The sequence below is a fragment of the Epargyreus clarus genome, unplaced genomic scaffold, assembly GCF_041222505.1.
Source record: "Epargyreus clarus isolate Ecla_fem2 unplaced genomic scaffold, WU_Ecla_fem_2.2 ptg000024l, whole genome shotgun sequence".
NCBI lineage: Eukaryota > Metazoa > Arthropoda > Insecta > Lepidoptera > Hesperiidae > Epargyreus > Epargyreus clarus.
The window spans coordinates 1,666,382-1,687,347 of NW_027332231.1; the positions used below are offsets into that span (position 1 = coordinate 1,666,382).

Here is a 20,966-nt window from a genome sequence, read left to right on the forward strand (position 1 = left end):
TCCTACGTGGCACAGTTACTTCAAGAAACTACGACGAGTATTCGCGCAGTGTCGTGGCATCACTTAGCATTCCTCAGTTCTCTGACATCCCGAAATGAGACCAACCCTAAGTAGAATTACTGGTCGTTATTTGTAGAGTTGTTCTGTTCTAGAGTACATAAACTTATTTTTATATTTACTCAATCTTCTCTTTTATGCCTAAAACAGAAGTCTTAAGGATTTAAAATATACATTTAGGGTACATTTTATTTAGGGTTGATGTACCTTTCTATCTCACCATCATTGTCGAAGAGTATAAATCACCGAAGCCAGCTTTAGACTTGTCTTTCAATGAAGACAAAAAAAACATGGGTAGGTAAACATATTATATGATTATAATAATGATTTAGTTGATTTTTATTTAATACCACTTCTGCAGAACTCGAAGATCCACCTTTAGATTAGGAAAGGAAGTGGTGAGTGAGCGTCATAGGAGGATATACTAGTTATACATGCAGTTTCTGTTCAGCTACAACTGTTATAATGTTATGTAACCAAGATTTAAGGTGTCAATATCTGGGTATGGGTTAAGTTTCTGAAGTTTCAGTCACAGAACTAATGAAGCTAATCATTGTCTGGGCTTAGGGTTGTTATAGCTCTCGTCAATTGAAATTTGAAATGCATAAAGGGAACATGATTTTCATGTATGTTACTTTGTTTTTAATTATTAGTGATTTGTATTTTGGTTTAAGTATCAGTTCAATTGACGAGACTGCTAAAACATAATGTATTTCAGAATATAGGTATGGTTTTAGGATAGGTTTTGCCCTCTTGTTCTGTCAGATTATAAAATAAAATAAAAAATATGATTGACCTAATATGCAACTGCAATATTTCTTGGGAGATTAGTGTTGTTCTGTGTTAATTGTGGTAAAAAAATAAAAGTGTGACCAAATAATAAGGGCATGACGGAAACTTTGAAAAATAAGGCAAGATTTTATTATCTCCCACTGCAAGTTTTTACATTCGAGTGTATTTGTACATAGGCACATAACAGGGATAACAAAATAAAAAATATTCTGATTGATGAAATTCTAATTAACCACTGAATTCTCCACAAGTAAGCAGGATCTCATAAACAAAGGATTGATAAAAAAAATAATCACAAGAGTGATAGGATAAAACTCGTCAGACCGCAGAACGATCGGTGAGAGCGACGTAATATACTGTACTGAGACGAACAAGAGAGTCCAATGGGGGACGGGGAGCTCCGGGGCATCCACTCCTCATATTGAAAAATCATCGTACGCCAGCATCCAATTTATCTTTTGACAAATAAATCTGTACAAAATATATTAAATATATACTCTGTAATGCTAAAAACTGTAACGCTACCTCATCAATAGTTCAATCACGATTATTAAATGATTTAAAAACACAACTCTTCACGTGCAAGAACAAACATTAACCTATCGGCGTCGGCGAGCGCAGCCGCAACCCGCGCGGCGGAGACTATATACAAGTCAACTTTGTAAAAATCATACTCCTCAGTCTCTCACGAGAATACCGCTGCTGCATCTGTCTCATAATTCCGTTGCATTAATTTCATACAGTCTGTGGTCTTACGATCTAGTGTCGCGTATCGCGTCCTTTGCTTATAGTCCGTGCGTGGCTTCATAATATACATAAGTTTATTTGTTAACATGTTGCATGTTGGGCGGGGGGAGGGCGTGTGTTAGTTCCGCTCCGACTCGTCGCAATCGCGCGAAATGTGTCCGGGCTTGCCGCACACGTAGCAGGTCTTGGTGCCGTCGGGGCAGTTGCGAGAGATGTGGCCGGCTTTGTTGCAGTTGTAGCAAGTCTGACTCGAGTTGTCGCGCCCGCCCTCGGGGCAGTTCCGCGCGATGTGCCCCGTCTTGTTGCAGCTGTAGCACGACGGCTCGTCGGGGCTCTGCGCGCACTCACGCGCTATGTGCCCCGTGCCGTTACACCTGTACACACAAACACACATTCCTACTTAAATATCTCAATTCTACAATATAATTGACAGCATGTAAACGCTCGACTATGACACGTTTGCAATTTATATTGAAACACCTGTTACTAACTCAGAAGTAAAAGAATTATAAATATAGAAATACGTCAATAAGTACAAACTGGTTATACAAGATAACTTTTCGACGTAGTCTAAATATTTTTCAAACTTCAGTACCATAAGCTTATGAAATTATATCGAGTCATTAATCACCAAAGAGTAGGTGAACATGAAAGGTCATATCAGTATGACCGAGCGAGGGCGTCCTGACGAAGTTGGGGTCAAGGTGACGGGTCAGGTAGGGGCGCGCGTGATTTGTCAATTGTCACACTAATTTATGTTTACCCATACTTTATTGTGATTTGATTATGAACACGTTGACTAGGAGACGTGGCAGTTACATTTAATACATATTGCATTATTGTGTGCTCTACTTTGCCCGCCTTATAGCAATACGCCACGTGCACACTCACATCGTATTCGCTGCGAGCACATGGTGTGTTCACGTCACTGAGTAAACACGCTCACAAACGGAGACTGTGACATCGTCCTTAGTGCGATGACCAGTTACTAACAATCGTATTATTACATATTAAGCATTTTAAAACGGTTATTTTTTGCCAATTTCTACAATAACATGTCAAAGACATGTCGCAATGTGATTTTATAGAAATCTACCAACCTGTAGCAACGGTCGGCCTCCTCCTTGCAGTCGCGCGCGAAGTGGCCAATGCGGTTGCACTTGAAGCACTTCTCGCGCTGGCGGTTGAACCCGGAGTCGCGTGAGACCACTCCGCCCTGAGTGCACTCGCGGGCGAAGTGCCCCGTTCGGTTGCACTTGTAGCATACGCTCGAACTCATCGCTGTAACACAATACAGACGCGGTCATAACAAGCTCTCGATGCCATACAAAGCATCACTGTCTATAATCTTCACATGACCCTTTTTCAAGTTGATAGGTACTATTCGATTTAAACTACATATACCAGTTGTTAACATTTTTTCTAGTAATGCGAAAACTTATGAATCATGATAGTATAAATACGATTCGATGATATTTTAGGATCATTATGTACAATAAAATTATTTAAACGACATCTTATACTTTTTAATAGGTTTCGAAGATGCTCACAAGTTAGTTTGGTGAAAAGGGTATTTTCTTGACAAGGAATGACTTATTTATCACAAGCTTTATTACGAATTATGACATTAAAATTAACAAGTAATAACAACTACATAGATAACTTCAGTACCGTTCCGAAGTACAAGTTACAAAGTTTCTGCACAAACACGTTAACATACATACAAACAATATTTACGACAGATATAACTACCGTTATCTATAAAGCTACGCACTGGTCGTAATAAAATACTAAATGACCCAAGTAGTTCTAGTAAACAAGATGCAGTTGGAATGCAGGCGACATCAACCATGCAGGACAGTTTGCATGCAATTAGGAAACAGGAAAGGCAGTTGGGTTTGCACGTGCCTACCACCTGCTTATATTCAGCCGTTAATCTTTTGAAATACTGATTGACGATAGGCAAATTTCCGTGTATTATTGGACGGCAATACCTGTTGCAGTTCAATTGATCAGGTCGGGATCTTTATTCCAAGGTCCAACTCTGTAGTGATATCCAATTGTGATTGATAGCTATAATACTCTATAAATCTAAGGAAGATTAGGATTCACGTTGCGGTATTAACAAGGTTGCGGTAAATCCTATAAGTAAATAGATTATCTTGGATTTACAGTCTATGTGTGTATGTGTTATATTATAAATAACAATGCAAAGGTTATTTATTACGTTAAGAAAAATATCTCGGATTTAACTCTCTTCTCAAAATTTCTTGAGACTTGTTGAGCAATGTTTTAAATAAGGAACGCTAGGATAACTACCGAATATAGCTATCACTGAATAAGACATACTTCAAGATGAGACTCGCCAAACGGTTATTATAATGAAATCATCACTTCATATATGACGAACGGATAAATATGTAGCTTCAATTAGTCTAATCAATTGAATTAGGAAGGAAAAAGGGAATTAATATAGCATTATTTGACCAAATTCCAAGTGATAGTAACGCTGACCTTGGAATGACTCGTCTAACTGAAACGCGCGCACGGTCATTCCCCCGTCGCGTCTGCCCCAATGATCGTAAGGTGGTAAGGCGCTGCTGCCATTGGAAAGTAAACTCGCTCTTTCGAGAGCACGGCAAAAAAGGGCGAAAGGAAAATGAACTCTCGACACGACTTACGAACCAGTACAACGGATACAGCTTTTAAAATAGAGAGAAATTGTATTATGATTAGTATCAAAGATAAATATCCAAATAATAAGTATCAAGCAACAATTTTGTACAATGTACAATTATTTTAACTAATGTAGGTTACTGTAATTAAAAGATTTAATTAAACCTTTATAAAAGTTGTTATTTAGAAGTTATTAGGTAATAAACATATCAAACTACAGACAAAAAAAATAGTTTTCATCCACCTGTTACAAAATTATGGATGACGTGGAATAAAGTATGTGGAAAGAATTTATTAATAATGACTTTTATTGAGACAACAGACAATGTTTTGCATTTAATAAATAATAATTTAATCTAAAGAATACAAGTTCGTAGTTGTAAATAAACCACTTATTTGCTCAGAAATAATTAAAATTTCATACAGTCGGGAATTAGTTATTCTAAAATAAAATACGATTATGCAGGTCTTATCCACTTGCTCACTTTTATTAATAAGATTTACAAATAATGTTAACTCAGTTTAAAACTTACCGTAAAACATTATGTAAGGACACAAGTCTTTTCTCTTTAATATTTAAATTTGATGCGTCAGTACGCCTCCTGTGTAAGCCACAAATTGATCTTTTTGTAATGAGTATTGCACTCCATTGGTTTAATAAATACGTGCATGTACCGCTATGACATTCAGGTTGATACTGAAACAGTTGTTTTTGTAGGGTTCTGTACAGAAGGAACCCTATTACACGATCCGATCGTCTGTATTTTCTACCTAACTGGGCTATGTCTTTTGAACCATAATAGTTAACCGATATTTTAGCAATCGCATAAAGAAATATTTTGTTCAACATTTTTTAATTTCCCTTCTGTCGAATAAAATAGTATAAAAACGTAAAACTTGAAAAAAATATTTTTTTTTGGCTGAATTCACAATTTTTGTAGTGTGATGAATGTGATGATACAATTAAAGACCCTCATAGGTCCATAAATTGGCCTAGCTCTAAAATAATATAATAAAATCGTGACGTTCAACATTAATGAAAGCATTACCTTCAAACATGTTAAGAACGATTGACCCAATTTCGATGTGGTTCTCAGAAACTCACATAGGGCTTTTAGGTAATATTTATGCAGGATTATTCAGTTTCCGGGTCCGTTAAAAATGTATAAAGTAAACCGTTAATAATGTATAATAGGTATTAAGTTAACGTTAAAAAAAGCGTAAATCAATTATGTATATGGGTCATTTGTGGGTTATTTCAGATAAATTATCGTTAAAACAGCTATTTTCAGTTAAAACAGAAATAGCTTTGTTTTCCTTAGTTTCTGATAAATAATATGTACTTAATTGCAAATTTAATTTTAAAAATGAATGTTGAATGAATCTTTTATAGTGTGGCTCTGCACGTAATATGAAGCGCACTTGCCGCCCCTTTCTACCCCTTAATCGTTTGTAATGAAAACTGTTATAATTGAAATTAAAAAATTGCTACATAATAAAATCTTTAGCATATTTTGCCAGTGACGTGTTGACCCTGAAGCTGATAAAGTTAGCAGCACAAGATCACGGTGAGCACTCGTTTTGATTGTCGTCAATTGATACGCGCTGTACGGAGCAATACACGATACAGGATGGCTTGATGCGAACTAATTGAGAACCAACGAGTAAATACATTCTGACCACGACTAAAATAATTTCTTGTATCCATAATTATTTATTAGATATCTAAGTAATCGAACCTTATAAAAATGTCATTACTCTGTTAAATATGCTAACGAGAAGCAATAAATTATATTATTACGCATTAAAAGTACAATGGCATAATAGAGTTAAAACAATAGCCACAACATTGCCAAGACAAATGTTATGCTCATATCAGCTATAATATGTTTAAGTTTGAAAATATTTTACAGCATTGTTTTAACAGTAAGTAGTCATTGGACTACAGAATGATTCTTTTTTACATAGCCGTAAGTTTTCACTAGAACCATTTAATTGAGAATGAACAAGTAGGGGACAAGAGAAAGTAACTGTGAAAGTTATTACGGAGCAATTGCAATAAGAAGTCATCATAAAAACTGAATAAATATAGTGTCAAATACAAAGTTACTTACCAGAAAAGAGACTGAACAAGATAATATATGTTATGTTTAATATTTAAAAATATTAAGCATTAAAAAATGTAAAATATAGTCAAAAATGGCAAGGAAAACTTTTACAAATTTATAGGCAGCATCTAGTTGGTTATGTTGGAATTAGTGCAAATAAAACTAGTTACAATCAAATGTAAGTCAGTGGGTCAGTAATTTTTATACTGTGGCAACATAAACTTAGACAACAATGTGTTGAAAGTGTATTGAACTACTCTTATCTTTGCCCTTGTTTTATTCAACCAAGATACATAATTATATTACATGAAGCGTCAATGTATGTAAAAAGTACCTATTTAATAAAAATAAAAAACTGATGAAACTCGCAAGTGATAAGGATGATAAAATTAGTTTGAATTTACTTAGATATTGTGTAAATATTTGATAAACATTTTTTTCTAAAAGAAGTATTTTATCAACAGTATGAAATTAGGAGGGCCTACAAGTGGTCACGACTCCACCATTTTTAAAATTAGTTAATAGAGTTGGCACTAATCAGATTCTTTTCGAGATTAAGCTATAAAAACCAGATATTTTATCTTATCTGCATACAGACTCGCATTATTGTTAAGTAATTGATTTCTAAAAGAAAAAATGTATACATGGAATTTTATTTAACTTTTTTTTATTTCATAGTAACGTTTTTGTATTAGGCTTGCATTTGCCCGATTTAACCTTATAATATATACCTTAGTACATTGGCAAGGCTTCCTAATGGGACTCTGTGTCAATTGTAAAACCAGGCTATTTGCATATTTTCTAATATGAAATTCTTACAAGAATTGTTACATTTTTAAGAGTGTGGTCTTAAATTTTGATATTGTTTTAAAATTTTAATGTCATGCAATATTTTATCTAGTAAGTTACATAAAAAATGTGAAACCTACATAATTATTCATGCATCTCTTTGACAAGCCTACTAAGAGATTCATTGGCATAAATATATTAGTCATAAAACTTATGAAGGTGGAAATTAGTAGCAAAGAAGTCATCAATAATGCAGAGTAAACATATATATTGTCAAATATTTAGTAAAATTTTGCAAAAACCAGACTCTTTGGAATGTAACTGGATAATAATAGGTTATAAAATTACATAAATACCAATAAAATTAATCATATTAATTATGAAAAACATGTTAATTGTTCATCATTTACGTATGTAGATACTATTGTTGTTTAGAGGTTAAATAACAGACAAACAAATGAAATGATGATAGAGGACACATGTGCATTTATTTTTATTGTGAGGTTGTAAAAGAATGCAATGTAAATAGTATGGTCTACAAAAGTATATGACATTCATATTTCTTTACCCTGCATTCCACTTGATTACCATAAGACCATTCTACTAATTTAGCATGATACAATGAAACACTGATATGATTGCGGTTATTGCAGTAATTAAGTGGAATATCTCCTTTATCATATTGCCTTTGTTGGCAGCCTGTGAACTATTTATAGTATGAATATTCTTGTTTTTAACTTTATATTAAGCTTGCAGTAACATTTTAAATCTAGAACACACAACTAACTCTCGTGCAGATGTTTGTTGATTTTCCAAAATTTCTACTAAAAAAATAAACATTTGGATGCAATTACAAGCATAATCTATAAATATGGTAAATACATGTTTGATGCATTATATGTTTTGAGAATAAAGACACATAGTAACACTTATTGAAGGAAAATGGTTTATCATACCTACAGTTAATTTGAGTGGTTGTAGTATGTGAATTTTTTTTATTGTCACAATGAAACTCTATAACATTGTGCAATGTACATTGTCTACAAAATCTGAAAATTACGGCAAAAAAATGGTTTTATTAATATGGAAAACGTATTCCTTTGTTTGTAGCTATTTATAATATTTGTTTAGTAGGCAGCTACATAAGAATCTACTCAATCGACCACTCAAGTGTTGTAAAAGGTGATTACTATATGTGCATATATACATACACGACTACTAAGAATGGGTTTCGATATAATTATTGTACTTTCCCACAAAGTTTATGACATTGAGATGCGTCATACGTCTTGACGCGAACTAAGAAATAGCGATTCACTACGCGATGAGTTGGTACTACAGAATGTGAAATCTATTGGAACATGAATATCTTGGTAAATAGTTACTTGCGCAGTTACAAAGAAAAGGAAAAAGCAACACATTCCACAATAATTTACCTCTGTAAGTATGTGTGTCAGGTGCAAGTCGCTGTCAAATGACCACGTTCAATAAACAACCTAAACACAGAAAACTAACTTAAAAACAGTAAGTTTTCACTTGAATATATCACGGGAATGCGCTTCGTGGCCACATTCCATTGTGAAAATAGAAAAACACACTTGCGCAAGTTACGTACGCGGTATAACAGCCGCACCACGTGTAGGATACCGGTAGCGCGCGGTTCAAAGATAAGTCTTTTCACTTTACACTTACCGATTACTTGTGAAACTTTCTTGAGCACTTAAAACACTATTATTTAAATCGTCGGATGACGAAAACAAGGTTAAACTTAACGAATTAAATGTAATTTACGACGTTGTGTTTGCAAGGAAGCCAGCCACCATCACTACGAATTCGTAAAAGACATTTTGGGCATAGACACAACAATAAAAAAGTTTTTAACGCTACATTCTCGTTCTTATTGCAAGTATAAAAAACTAGCCACTTTATTAATTTTATAAAACCAATGATTTTATTTAATAATGACGTTGATTATTACTTCTAATTAGTAGATCAACATAAACAAGGGACTACTACGAGTTCCTATATACATATTCTGTACGAAATAATAAAGATTCCAGGCAACTTCAATGGTTTATCATGTTTATTAGACAATGATCCAAATATATTTTCTAATTAGAATAGAACTGGGTAATGTGAAATATATTGAAAAATATAATAATTTATGTCTATAAAACATTTTTTCCGATGAGTATTATGAAATTACACGGTATAAAATGTACAAGTTATGAATTATTGCTATTTCAGCTTTTTAATTTTAGTTCTCAATAACACCACTAGATGTCATACCTTGAGGGTATTGTTTATGGCCCTTCTGGTAATGTCATAGACACAGCATAGGTCATAGACAAATAAATGCTTTTAACTATTTTTAATATTTTTTTATTATACTATACTTTTTTTTCATACGTCATTTGAATGTCAAGTTTTGATTTTAATTTTTTGATTTGACATTTGCAATTAAATGTTCTGAGAGCTAAAGTAAATAGCTGAAGTTTCATTAAATCATAAAAAGATTTCGATTATTAAATGAAATATGTCAATTAACTAAACCGGTGGCTAGGAATTTGAATGTTTTGTTAAAAAATATATTTTTTTTAATTCTGTGAGGATTTTATTGATAGTAAATAATCACGCGAGAGGTTTCTACATGTTAGGGCTGTCCTAGGTCCTGTGATTCACAATGTCCAGTGACTCTGGTGAAAAGAGGCCCAGTAGCCCTGCTGTGGAGCAGCAAACTGAGGATGCGGAGGACGGTGAGGGCTGGATAGGACCAATGCCCTCGGAAGCAGCACAGCCTAAGCCTAAAAAACGAAAAGGTAAGGTTTTTTTGGATTGTAACAGTGCTGAGTGCTACAGTGTTCTGGTTTATACATGTACTGGTGGTTCTGTCCATTTTCCATCATATGGATATTTTTCATAAGGTGTAATTTTTTTACTTGAAATATAAAAAATAAAAAAGGGTTATTCAATTGTTGCCCTATTTAAGATAGTAATCTCTGAATTTTTAAGCTATGTATCTTATAGGTATTTTATATTTTCTGTTCCAGTTCTGAAGTTTGAATCTCTTTATTTGGAGAATTTGCCAACGTCAGAGACGTATGAGCGAAGCTACATGCACCGGGATGTGGTCACGCATGTTGTGGTCACCAAGACTGACTTTGTGATCACCGCAAGCCAGGATGGACATCTCAAATTTTGGAAAAAGCAGGTAAGGGATAGTTAAATAATAAAGTTACTATGTTTATAAATATAAATAATAGACTCATGGCTGAGACTACATATAACATACATATATTGAAAAGAGATTAAAAATGTATTTTACCCTTAAATATTTAATAATGCACAAATTTTAATACAAGTGGCATGACACATTGTATTGATAATATTTTTTTTGAGTACATTTTTTAAAATATCAACATTTGAATTCATGTTGTTTTTTGGACATCAAAAATTTTAAAAATCTCATCCTGTGTCAATAATGAGCATGCAACATTTTTTATATTCTGAAAAAATCAATTCATTCATAATCATTGCAGGAAGAGGGTATAGAGTTTGTGAAACATTTTCGGTGCCACCTGGCGCCCATCAGCCACGTGAGTGCCAACAGCACGGGCACACTGCTCTGCACTGCGTCTACAGAGAAGACTGTCAAAGTGTTTGATGTAGTTAATTTTGGTAAGATTTTAAATCTCTGATGTTATTGTTGTGATAACCCTTTTTAAGTGCCATTTCTTGGCACTTTTTCCCACGCGTGAGGGGAACGCCACACTTGGAGTTCTTTGGTTTAATAAAAGATTAAATGATGGATATAGGCGTCTTATAGAAAGTTGTAGGACTTTATGTGATTTTATTGAGACGGTATTGTTGCATACGGGATTGTTGAATTTTCCTCTGAGAAGTGTGATAAGCTGAATACTTATAACTCTTAAAAACGCTTGGGTTATTTTCTAGTTCTTAGAAATAATGGTGGCTTACCACATTATAAAAAATGAGATAGGAATCTCCAATTCCTATTTGACAGATGCCCATGAGTGGCTTGAGTAATTATTTTGAAATATCAGGTAAATTGTATTTCTGGTTGCGCATTTCATAAAACTTCTGACCATGAATATCTAATTAAATGTTTTATGCTGAAAAATTATTTGTATTTCAGATATGATCAACATGATATCAATAGACTTTGAACCATATTGCGCTGAGTGGGTGCATTCTGCAGGAGACCCATTATCTGCTTTAGCTGTGTAAGTTTATGGTAATTTGAAACGAACATTAGGAAGCTTAAAAATATTTGAAAGCTTGACTACATTTTTTTATATTCAGAACTAAAACTACACTATTGATTGATTTTGCATCTGGCTTGTTTTTCTACAAATAAGACAGATATACGACTAGAACTAACAGAAGTTTATATATTACTTGTTAATATTAGCAACATAACATTACTATCAATTCTTCAATTAAATCTTTACAGATCCGACAAGAACAGCAACAAAATACACATATTTGATGGCACGCAAAACACAAGCACGCCCTTACACACATTCGAGACACATCGGAGCAACGTGGCCACTATCAAATACAACCCAGTGTTTGAAACAGCTGTCTCGGTAGACAAGGCAGGCATTGTCGAGTACTGGACGGGCCCCAAACATGAGTACCAGTTCCCCAAGACAGTGAGATTCACGTCAAAGTTAGACACGGATCTGTTCGACTTTGTAAAGAATAAGACATATCCTACGGCGCTGGCGTTCTCGCCTGATGGGAAGAAGATGGCGTCCATCAGCTTGGACAGGAAGGTTAGTAGTTGAAGACTGTTAATGATGGTGATGTAATTGTTCTATGTGATGTTGGTTACAGTTCTCCATAAGTGGCAATGATTATATTATCTACCATTGGGTGGACTGTGACATTTGCTACTGTCTTACATTTATACATCATAATTGAGTATTAACTTAATATAAAATGTTTTGTATCATCAAAATAATTTTAAAGGAAAACAGCGTGAGGAGCACTGCACATCATTGGATTGTCTATGAATTGAACACAATCTCCCAAACCTGGCACAGAAATTTAAAGACAAATAGATGTTTAACTGACCAGGAATCAAACCCTAAAATACTGGCACTGCAGTCAAACCATTGTACATTATCACCATTTATTATTTCCAGGTTCGAATATTCCACTTTCTGACGGGCAAGCTCCACAAAGTGCTGGATGAGAGCCTCCAGCGCTTCCAGGAGCTGCAGCACCAGACGCAGCAGCTGCCCAACATGGAGTTCGGTAGGAGGTAGCGTAGTTGTGTGTAGATATAGTTCAATATGTGAAAAACTGGAATTGTAGCTTTTACTGGCTGAATAGACTTGAAATTGCAAGACATATTTTCTAGTAATATAAGAGTCAAGTAAATTTAACTGCATAACTACAATAAACTTTAACTGCATAACTGCAACTGTTAATGGCATGTTGCCTTTGAAACTCGGAGTAGCTTTCTGCAACTTCAGCACCTCAAACAACAGATGTAAGGTAGAATAATTACTGATTCATGATTCACCTATAACCAAATGGTCAAAATGAATAATCTTTTTACGAAGCAAAAATATGTAAATGTAAAAATATTAGTTACTTGTAGCACTGTGTATAATTTGCTACCCTTGTTAATAATATAGTAGGTTTCAAGAGTTTCAATTAAATTCTGAGGTGTAACTTTTGTTGATAGTATAACAGATTCTAGGGGTAGGGTAGGGCATACAAGGACATCAAGGAGTTTTAATTAAGTCATCAGGATAATTGTATCTTTGTGGCCAATCTCATATAAGATTCCAGTACGATTTAGGGTTGCCTACAGACGTCTATAAACGACAATTACCACCATCACATACTGTATGCTCGTTTGCTATTCAAATTTCATAAAGCATATCATCATTTCCAGGATGGCAGCTGAGCGCGACCTCGAAAAATCGGAAGCGGCGCAGCTCGCGAACATCGTGTTCGACGCGAGCGGGCACTTCGTGGCGTACGGCACCATGCTCGGCGCCAAGCTGGTCAACCTGGCCAGCAACGCCTGCGTCGCCGTGCTCGCCAAGCCGGAGAACCTGCGCCCGCTGCACCTCGCGCTGTTTCAGGTAACATTTGACAGACTTCTCTTGCTGAAAACTTATAATAGGCTGTTTGCAATTATGATTGCCATGTCGATATTTAAAAAATACTAATTATGAATACCACAGGCAACCCTTTTTTATGCTACTGCTGTTTTTTTGCCTTATCATATAGAATAGCAGCTCTTAAGGCATGTGTTCATCTATTCTGAAGAAATAACTCTTTTGGCTAAATTATCTTATGATGTTAAGGTAGATTGTAGGTGAAATATAGGTATACTTGTTAATTCTATTTTACTCCTATACTTATGCGTATGGAAATCTGTACTTTGCTTTAAAACACAGTTTAAAAGGTGGTAGAATCCTTTGTGATTGAACTCCGGCGGCACCAAAGCCGCACTATTTCTGCTTGTTAACAGTAGTGTCAGGCGCTGCTTGTTCTGGTTTGTAGGGTGTGATAAGAGAGACATACTTTTCTAAGGCGTTCCAGCTTAGTCCTCAGGGGTAGCGGCATATTAGTGACCGACCTAAGGAAAGTAACTAATCTTAACTGTGGTTGATTACATATAATCATAGACGGCAGTAACTAGTTACCATCATGCATTAAAAAAATAATAACTTAACCATTTTATTTTTATTGCTTGCAGGGTCGTACAAACCAATCAAAAGTTGCGACGACACTCGAGATGGAGGGCTCGGAGAACCCAACTCTACTCAACGTGAAGATGGACCCGACGCTGTTCTGCAGCGCGTACAAGAAGAATCGCTTCTACATGTTCACTCGCCGGAGCCCTGATGACGTGAAGAGCCCTGATGCCGACAGGGACATATTTAATGAGAAACCATCGAAGGAGGATATTATTTCTGCTACTGAAGGACAAGGTATAAATATTAGCCAAAAATAATATGGTATCATTATGTCTTATTACTTTATAGGGATTTTTATAAAGATTATAAAACAGTAAAACGATAAAATATAATTATAACTAGTCTTATGGCAGCACCTCTTTCTTCATAAGTAATTTATACATTGTTGTAGATTAAGAGATGTTATTACAATTTTATGATTTTTTAAATGGGGATTCGTACGTGCGTGAGCGCGTGATTGTATGTGTGCATAATTGGTATATAAATATATTGATCATAAATAATTGCTATATAATTATAGTTAATTTTAATGTTATATAAGTTTATTTCATATATTTTTATCGCCTATTATGCCCATTACTGTGCCATTGCTCGGCATAGAGTCTTAAGGATAAAACGAGTATGACGATGTTGACCAACTACTCATACTTGGCCAACGACAATTATTAATTCAATCGACTCATCAATAGAATTCATACCTTTTTAAGGACAAACATCATAGCAATATATTATGAGTGTCCGTTGCTTATTGATATCTAAAGTATCAAACTTCAAGAAAAAAACACTAAAATAAGGTACTTAATGTCCAGGTGTACAAAGGATATACGAGCAGGCGATCCTGCACACGTCCCTCGGGGACATCCACGTGCGGCTGTTCGGCAAGGACGTGCCGCGCACGGTGGAGAACTTCTGCGGACACGCGCGCAACGGGTACTACAACGGGCACATCTTCCACCGCGTCATCAAGGGCTTCATGATACAGACCGGAGATCCTACTGGTGACGTCACTTTTTTACCCAATTGCCTCAGTCGGCTAGCAACCCTGTAGTGCGTGATTCAACAGGTTACATCTGGCTACCCAGTGATGTAGACGTATTTTCACTTTTTTATGATATTGGAATATCAAAGGAGTATGCAACAATGTCACTGATGGGCATGTGTAATCAATCGTAAATAGGATCGGAGTTCTACTTACAGTCCGCCATGCGTTGTTGTGGATAAAGTCAGAATATCTCATTTAAGTGTGTTTTACACGCTTTAGACAAGACCAATAGTGCTTAATTCTGCTATTGTACGTCAGAACGCTAGGAAACCAGCTAGGAAACCAACGCAAAGAAAACGTTGCGTTGGTTTCCTAGTGTAAAACCACACAATGTTTACATTTGCTCATGATCATGATGTCGTAAACAGGGACAAATAAAAATAAAAGAAAACCTACTTTTATCAGTTTGGAATGTTTAAATACTATTTTTTATAAGCTTTAACCATTATTTGCTTAAATAACTATATAAAAGAACAATACATGTGTAAGGTACACATGTTTTCATTAAAGAGACAGACAGAATTGTATGATTTGTTAATATATTTTTTTATTTTATTTTTATTGAGTATCTATGTTATCTAATCAGGTGATGACTTTTGAGCAGTCGGGTTTTCTTTTTTGTTATAATATATAAAATATATTTTATTTTTATAATATTTTTGTTCAGGCACGGGCACGGGCGGCGAGAGCATCTGGGGCGGTGAGTTCGCGGACGAGTTCCGGCCGCACCTGAAGCACGACCGGCCGTACACCGTCAGCATGGCCAACGCTGGCCCAGGGACCAACGGCAGCCAGTTCTTCATCACGCTTGCGCCCACTGTACGTTGCATACTTTATTAAGGAGGGTCTTTTTATACAAACCCACTGAGTTTCTTACCGGATTTCGACCTCAGTAGAGGTCGCATTCCAATTCGGTAATAGTTTAAGAAAATATTGTAACTGATGATTTGTAAGTGCCGCCGTTGGCCTATACAAAAAATAAATATTTCATTTCATTACTCACGATACGCGGGTTTAATTTCTATTTGCCGATTGGAAGGAAAGCAATACTTTATTAAATAATGCAATATTTTTAAAACAAGATTTTGATGTAATATATTTCATCCCAATTACATTTATTCTGGTCGCGAAACTTTATTTGAGATTATATTGTCAAATTTATTTCGTCTTTTACTGAATTTTTAAATTCATTATTTTCTAACGTTTCTTAATCTATTCATCGAAAGTGTCGAAAAACCCCGCAATATTCATTGGTCATCGAAAAATTGTGCTATTTTCGGGATCGTCAAATTACTAAACTATGCGCCATTATATATATAATACACTTTAAAGGACAACATGCCTAGTGCCTTAGAGTGGGATAGTAATAGGTTATTAACTTCTATGTTATACAAATGTATTTAATTTACAACTTATACAAACTTGCTGTTTTACAATTTTAAAACAGGAATCGTCATATTTATATATTATACGTAAAGTACCTACGTAAGTAAAGTTAGTACCTCCTTGTGGTTACGGTTACTATATAAATGTGTGTATTGTTACAGCCATGGTTGGACAACAAGCACACGGTGTTCGCGCGCGTGGTGCGCGGCATGGAGGTGGTGCAGACCATCGGCGCCGCGAAGACCAACCCCAAGACGGACAAGCCGTACGACGACATACGCCTCGTCTCCGTCACCGTCAAGTGATCATATCTTAACTTATAAGCCGATTAAATGAATTTTAAGAGATTTTTTTTGTTTTATTTCTATTAATATCCTTGCCACGGTTGCGTATTTTACTTCGCTTTCATTGGCTTGACCTTTATGTAGGTATGTATAGTTATCGCCAAACTGCTAGTCCACTCTGAAGTTGTTCCGAGCAGGTGTTAATACAATTTGCTATGGCGACGTGATTAATTTCTATATTCAGATCCGGACTAGTAGTTTTACGTGGACTATATCTATGTATGCAATGGAATCTTTGAACTTGATTTTTACTTACTGCAAAATTGTCAGTTTACTCAAAATTTTATTTTGTAATATAACGATACGCGATCAAGGCTTAAATGTATCTTATAACCAGAATGTTGTACGACAGTGTTTATCATCGCTGTATAATGCAGAAATAGATGCAGCAGTGGAGACTTCTAGCATCTTTAAAATATATTGAAATGGTATGATATGTCCGCATCTACGAATTTAGTACAGTACGAATATTTAAACAGTAAACCCGCATCAATAATCAATATGACTGTGGTTTGTGACGTACTGCAGTACAATTTTTGTAATAAAGAGGGCGCAAAGGAGACGGTTTGATCGTTGAAACTGATACTGAAGGTCTGTAGTAAATAAATATGTATAGGTTTCCGACTAAAGACAAAGAGAAACCTTTAGTTTGATATCTTTCACATATACATAAAAGAACATGCAAGTTTCAATTTTCTCTAGTGTAACTTTTAGCTGAAAATACCACGACTATTTCATAGACCTCTATTTTTTAAACCAATACATTATTGTATTGAGCGCCATCTATGCGTATACCTTAACTCTTCAAAATAGTTCTAGTAACGGTATACAGATAGCGACTGTAGTAACGCTTTAGACCTAGAACACAACTTACGAATAGCTTTTTTTTCAAACATTCGCTTGTATTGAATTCGAGATTGACAGAAATATTGTACCACAGTTGATAACGATATCTTCATAACAACCTTAAAAGTGTATTGATAAACATACTGCTTGTAAACATGCAATGTTTGACATGAATTTAATTATTTCTTTCATCAAATAATTAAAACACACCAGATTTTTCAAAGAGCGAAGGTTTAGGGAACCTAATCATCACATTAAAAATTATATGCAAGTTAGTAATTTATATAACTAACGATTCCCATAAATAAAAAAGTTTAGATGCATTTTATTTTCCTTCTGATATTACTGGACTTTATCTGTTGGGCAGTTGAAAGGGATGTATGCTACTGTCTCGTTTTCTCCTACGTGTTTTCATATCCCCCGTACCGCTCTCCCCCTACATATATTTTCTTGCACCGGTGCTCGGCGCAGCTACCCCGCCTCCGCCTTGCCCCCAAATCAGCCTGTTTCCATTATCCAAATAAAGTTTTTATTTTATATGTATTTTTTATCCTTGCTATAATGTCACATGCGTTATGCAGACTTAGGAACATTTTACTTTCGATAACTATTTACTTCGTGACATTTTCACAGATTATTATTATATTTACATATCGTATTAGTAAGGATGTACTGTACTAAATAAATCTATACCAATATACGAACACTTTTGAGGTAAATATGCTTGAATGTGTATTATTAGATTCAATACCAAATCAGCGTTTACCCGCGGCTTCGCTCGCGATCACAGGTTGATGACAAAAATGTTTTTCATGTATTCCTCGGAAGCAGTACATTTTTCGGGATAAAACTGGAACCCTGATAACACGCGTATAAAATTTCACGACAATCGGTTTTTATAGTTAAGGCAGGGGTTCCCAAAGTGTGCGCCGCGGCGCCCTGGTGCGCCGTAGAAAGTAAAGAGGGGCGCCGTGAGTCGATCCTCTAATCATTGGACACCACAGATATTGGCGTTTTGGTTATCGATTCAAAATGAATATCCAAATTTAACATCCAAAGCATTAAAAATTTTTATTCCGTTTGCAACATCATATCTATGTGAAGCTGGGTTTTCAGATGTAGCTGTGATAAAGAACAAATATCGCTAAGGATCAATGTGGAGCAAGAAATGAGAATAGTAGTGTCAGGTCATATTCCCCGCTTTGAAAAACTGCGCGGAGATAACTAAGCTCACCCTTCACATTGATTTGACAGAATAAATATCGTATTTACCCGACTGCCAAGGAAGGGTTATGTTTTTCGCGCGTATCTTGTATGTTTGTCTTTCTTTATTTGATCCGATCTAACAAACGGCTGGATGAATTTCAACAGTTAAGGTGTCATTATATTTGTCTCAATGACCCGAGTGTCCTTAGATAGGTGTTAGTAATAAAAAAACAAAATGGCGGATTTTTGGCGCGAAATAGTAACACATTTAAAAAAAAAAGTTATCCGAACCTATCGAGTAGGGTATCAAATGAAAGGAAATTAAACGGAGATTATAAAAACATATTTGTATATATATAAAACAGCAAGGTGACTGAGTGACTGACTAACTAAATGACTTTTTCATTTTTCAGAAATCAACGTACAGCCTAAACCAAGGACCTTACACTTCTGAAATTTTGCACATAGGTTCTCTATATAGCGTGAATAAGTACTAAGAATGGACTTTTGGAAATTCTACCCTAAAGAGGGTAAAATAGGGTAAAACAGTTTTTTTGAAATCCTTTAATTTTGAAGCAACTACTATAAAATTTTGTATTTGGCTATCTGGATAGGAACAAGGATGCGCTTATTATTCGCCCTCCGAAAAATCAACCCCGTAGAGGGTAAAATAAGGGTTTAAAGTTCATTTGAACAATCGTCAATTTTGAAGCAAACACTATGAAATTTTGCATCAGGCTTGTTAGATAAAAATAATGAAATTCTACCTCTAACGAGGTAAAATAATGACCGAAGCTTTAATTTACTGAAATGTAAATGGTGGATTTTTTCGCGAAATACGAGTAGTAACACGTTTTAAAAAAAGTTAACCAAACCTATCGAGTAGGGTGTCAAAATACAGGAAATTAAGAGGAGATTACACATACGTTATATAATATATCTTATATATAAAATTCTCGTGTTAGTTACCGTACTCCTCCGTAACGGCTTCACCGATTTTCACCTAATTTTATATACATATTCAGTAGGTCTGAGAATCGGCCACTATCTATAATTTTTTACCCCTAAGTGATAAGGGTAAGTAATGTTCACCCTTAATTTTTTTTTATTTATTTGGCAACACAACGTTTGCAGGGTCAGCTAATACATATATACTCGTATATACACATCAAGTTGCTGTACCAGAGATCGACGCAAAGGGAAACCGATGAACTTAAGCGTGCTGGAATTTTACACATTTTTTAGGTTCTTTATATAGCGTAAATGAGCACTACGAGGATAAAATAGGATAATATTGTTTGAACATCTTTTGTTTTTGAAGCAGACACCTACTATGAAACTTTGTATGTGGCTTTCTGGATAAAAATAACGAAATGCCTATTTCACTGCTTTTGGAAATTCTACTTCAGCCTTATTGGTGCAGTCGGGTTTTTGATTTTTTTAATTAATTACTTGTTTATTTTTGTTATCCTCAAGTCTTTCTTGTTGTTTTCCGTTTAAATTATTTTATAATAACGTATTGTACAATTTCATATTGTGGTGTTTTAAATTCGTTTCGATCAACCTAAGGTAACTACTATTATTGTAGTTACCTATTTCTTTCGACTGTTTTCTTCAAATAGTTAGCTAGGACAGGGCACAGGGCTGTCCCTGTAGTTCCGGGACTAGAATAGGGCTACGGTACCCCCTGCCTGTCGTAGGAGGCGACTAAAAGGGGGTTTCCGGGGTTGCGGACGGCAAGAGTGGGAGCTCGAACCGTCCAGCAAGCGACCCCGGGAAGGACGGCGGTATGTGTGGTCGCATACCGTCGTAAACACTACGTGGTTTGGGAGGAGCGAAAACGAGAGAGAAGAAAAAAAAAAGGACAGGGCACAGGGCGCCGTGAAAGAATATTAAACTTGTAACTGCGCCGCGGGTTACAAAAGATTGGGAACCCCTGAGTTAAGGCAAACAAACAACCTCCCTTTCTCATTTATAATATTAGTTAGGATATTGTCATAGTTGTACAGAACGGATGCGTTTGCATTTAGCTTTACCAATTTAAATTATTCCACATCTATTGTACCTACTGTTTGAAAAACGATACTTAAAAAATAATGCTTTTAACAAAAGCATTATAAATAGTAGTCAAAAGCCTATATTACAATAAAACATTACATATTTGTATTAATTGGACAAACTTAAATGATTAAATCAACCATGAAATTTGTTAAGTACAAGTAAAATG

The 20,966-nt window shown here is 35.2% G+C and overlaps 2 protein-coding genes across 5 annotated transcripts; one reads left to right on the forward strand and one right to left on the reverse strand.

Moving 5' to 3' along the window:
* Positions 1-950: 950 nt before the first annotated feature.
* Positions 951-9,033, reverse strand: CNBP (CCHC-type zinc finger nucleic acid binding protein). 4 transcript variants are annotated; one of them, XM_073086292.1, is made up of 4 exons: positions 8,862-9,033; positions 8,606-8,665; positions 2,697-2,877; positions 951-1,970 (listed from the first exon to the last, which is right to left on the reverse strand). In XM_073086292.1, exons 3-4 carry the CDS (start codon positions 2,873-2,875, stop codon positions 1,715-1,717), a joined length of 435 nt encoding a protein of 144 aa, XP_072942393.1. In that variant the 5' UTR covers positions 2,876-2,877; positions 8,606-8,665; positions 8,862-9,033; the 3' UTR covers positions 951-1,714. The 4 variants fall into 4 exon arrangements, with proteins under 4 accessions (XP_072942393.1, XP_072942392.1, XP_072942394.1 ...); XM_073086291.1 differs by lacking the exon at positions 8,606-8,665 and having other exon boundaries at positions 8,862-9,024; XM_073086293.1 differs by lacking the exons at positions 8,606-8,665; positions 8,862-9,033 and adding an exon at positions 6,387-6,543.
* A 527-nt stretch (positions 9,034-9,560) lies between these two features.
* Positions 9,561-16,692, forward strand: LOC140752112 (peptidylprolyl isomerase domain and WD repeat-containing protein 1). Its single transcript, XM_073086289.1, has 11 exons — positions 9,561-9,988; positions 10,220-10,380; positions 10,709-10,847; positions 11,326-11,413; positions 11,644-11,968; positions 12,341-12,459; positions 13,102-13,294; positions 13,915-14,149; positions 14,725-14,913; positions 15,625-15,776; positions 16,505-16,692. The coding sequence occupies exons 1-11, from the start codon at positions 9,853-9,855 to the stop codon at positions 16,646-16,648; spliced, it is 1,881 nt and encodes a 626-aa protein (XP_072942390.1). The 5' UTR covers positions 9,561-9,852; the 3' UTR covers positions 16,649-16,692.
* The last annotated feature ends 4,274 nt before the right edge of the window (positions 16,693-20,966 follow it).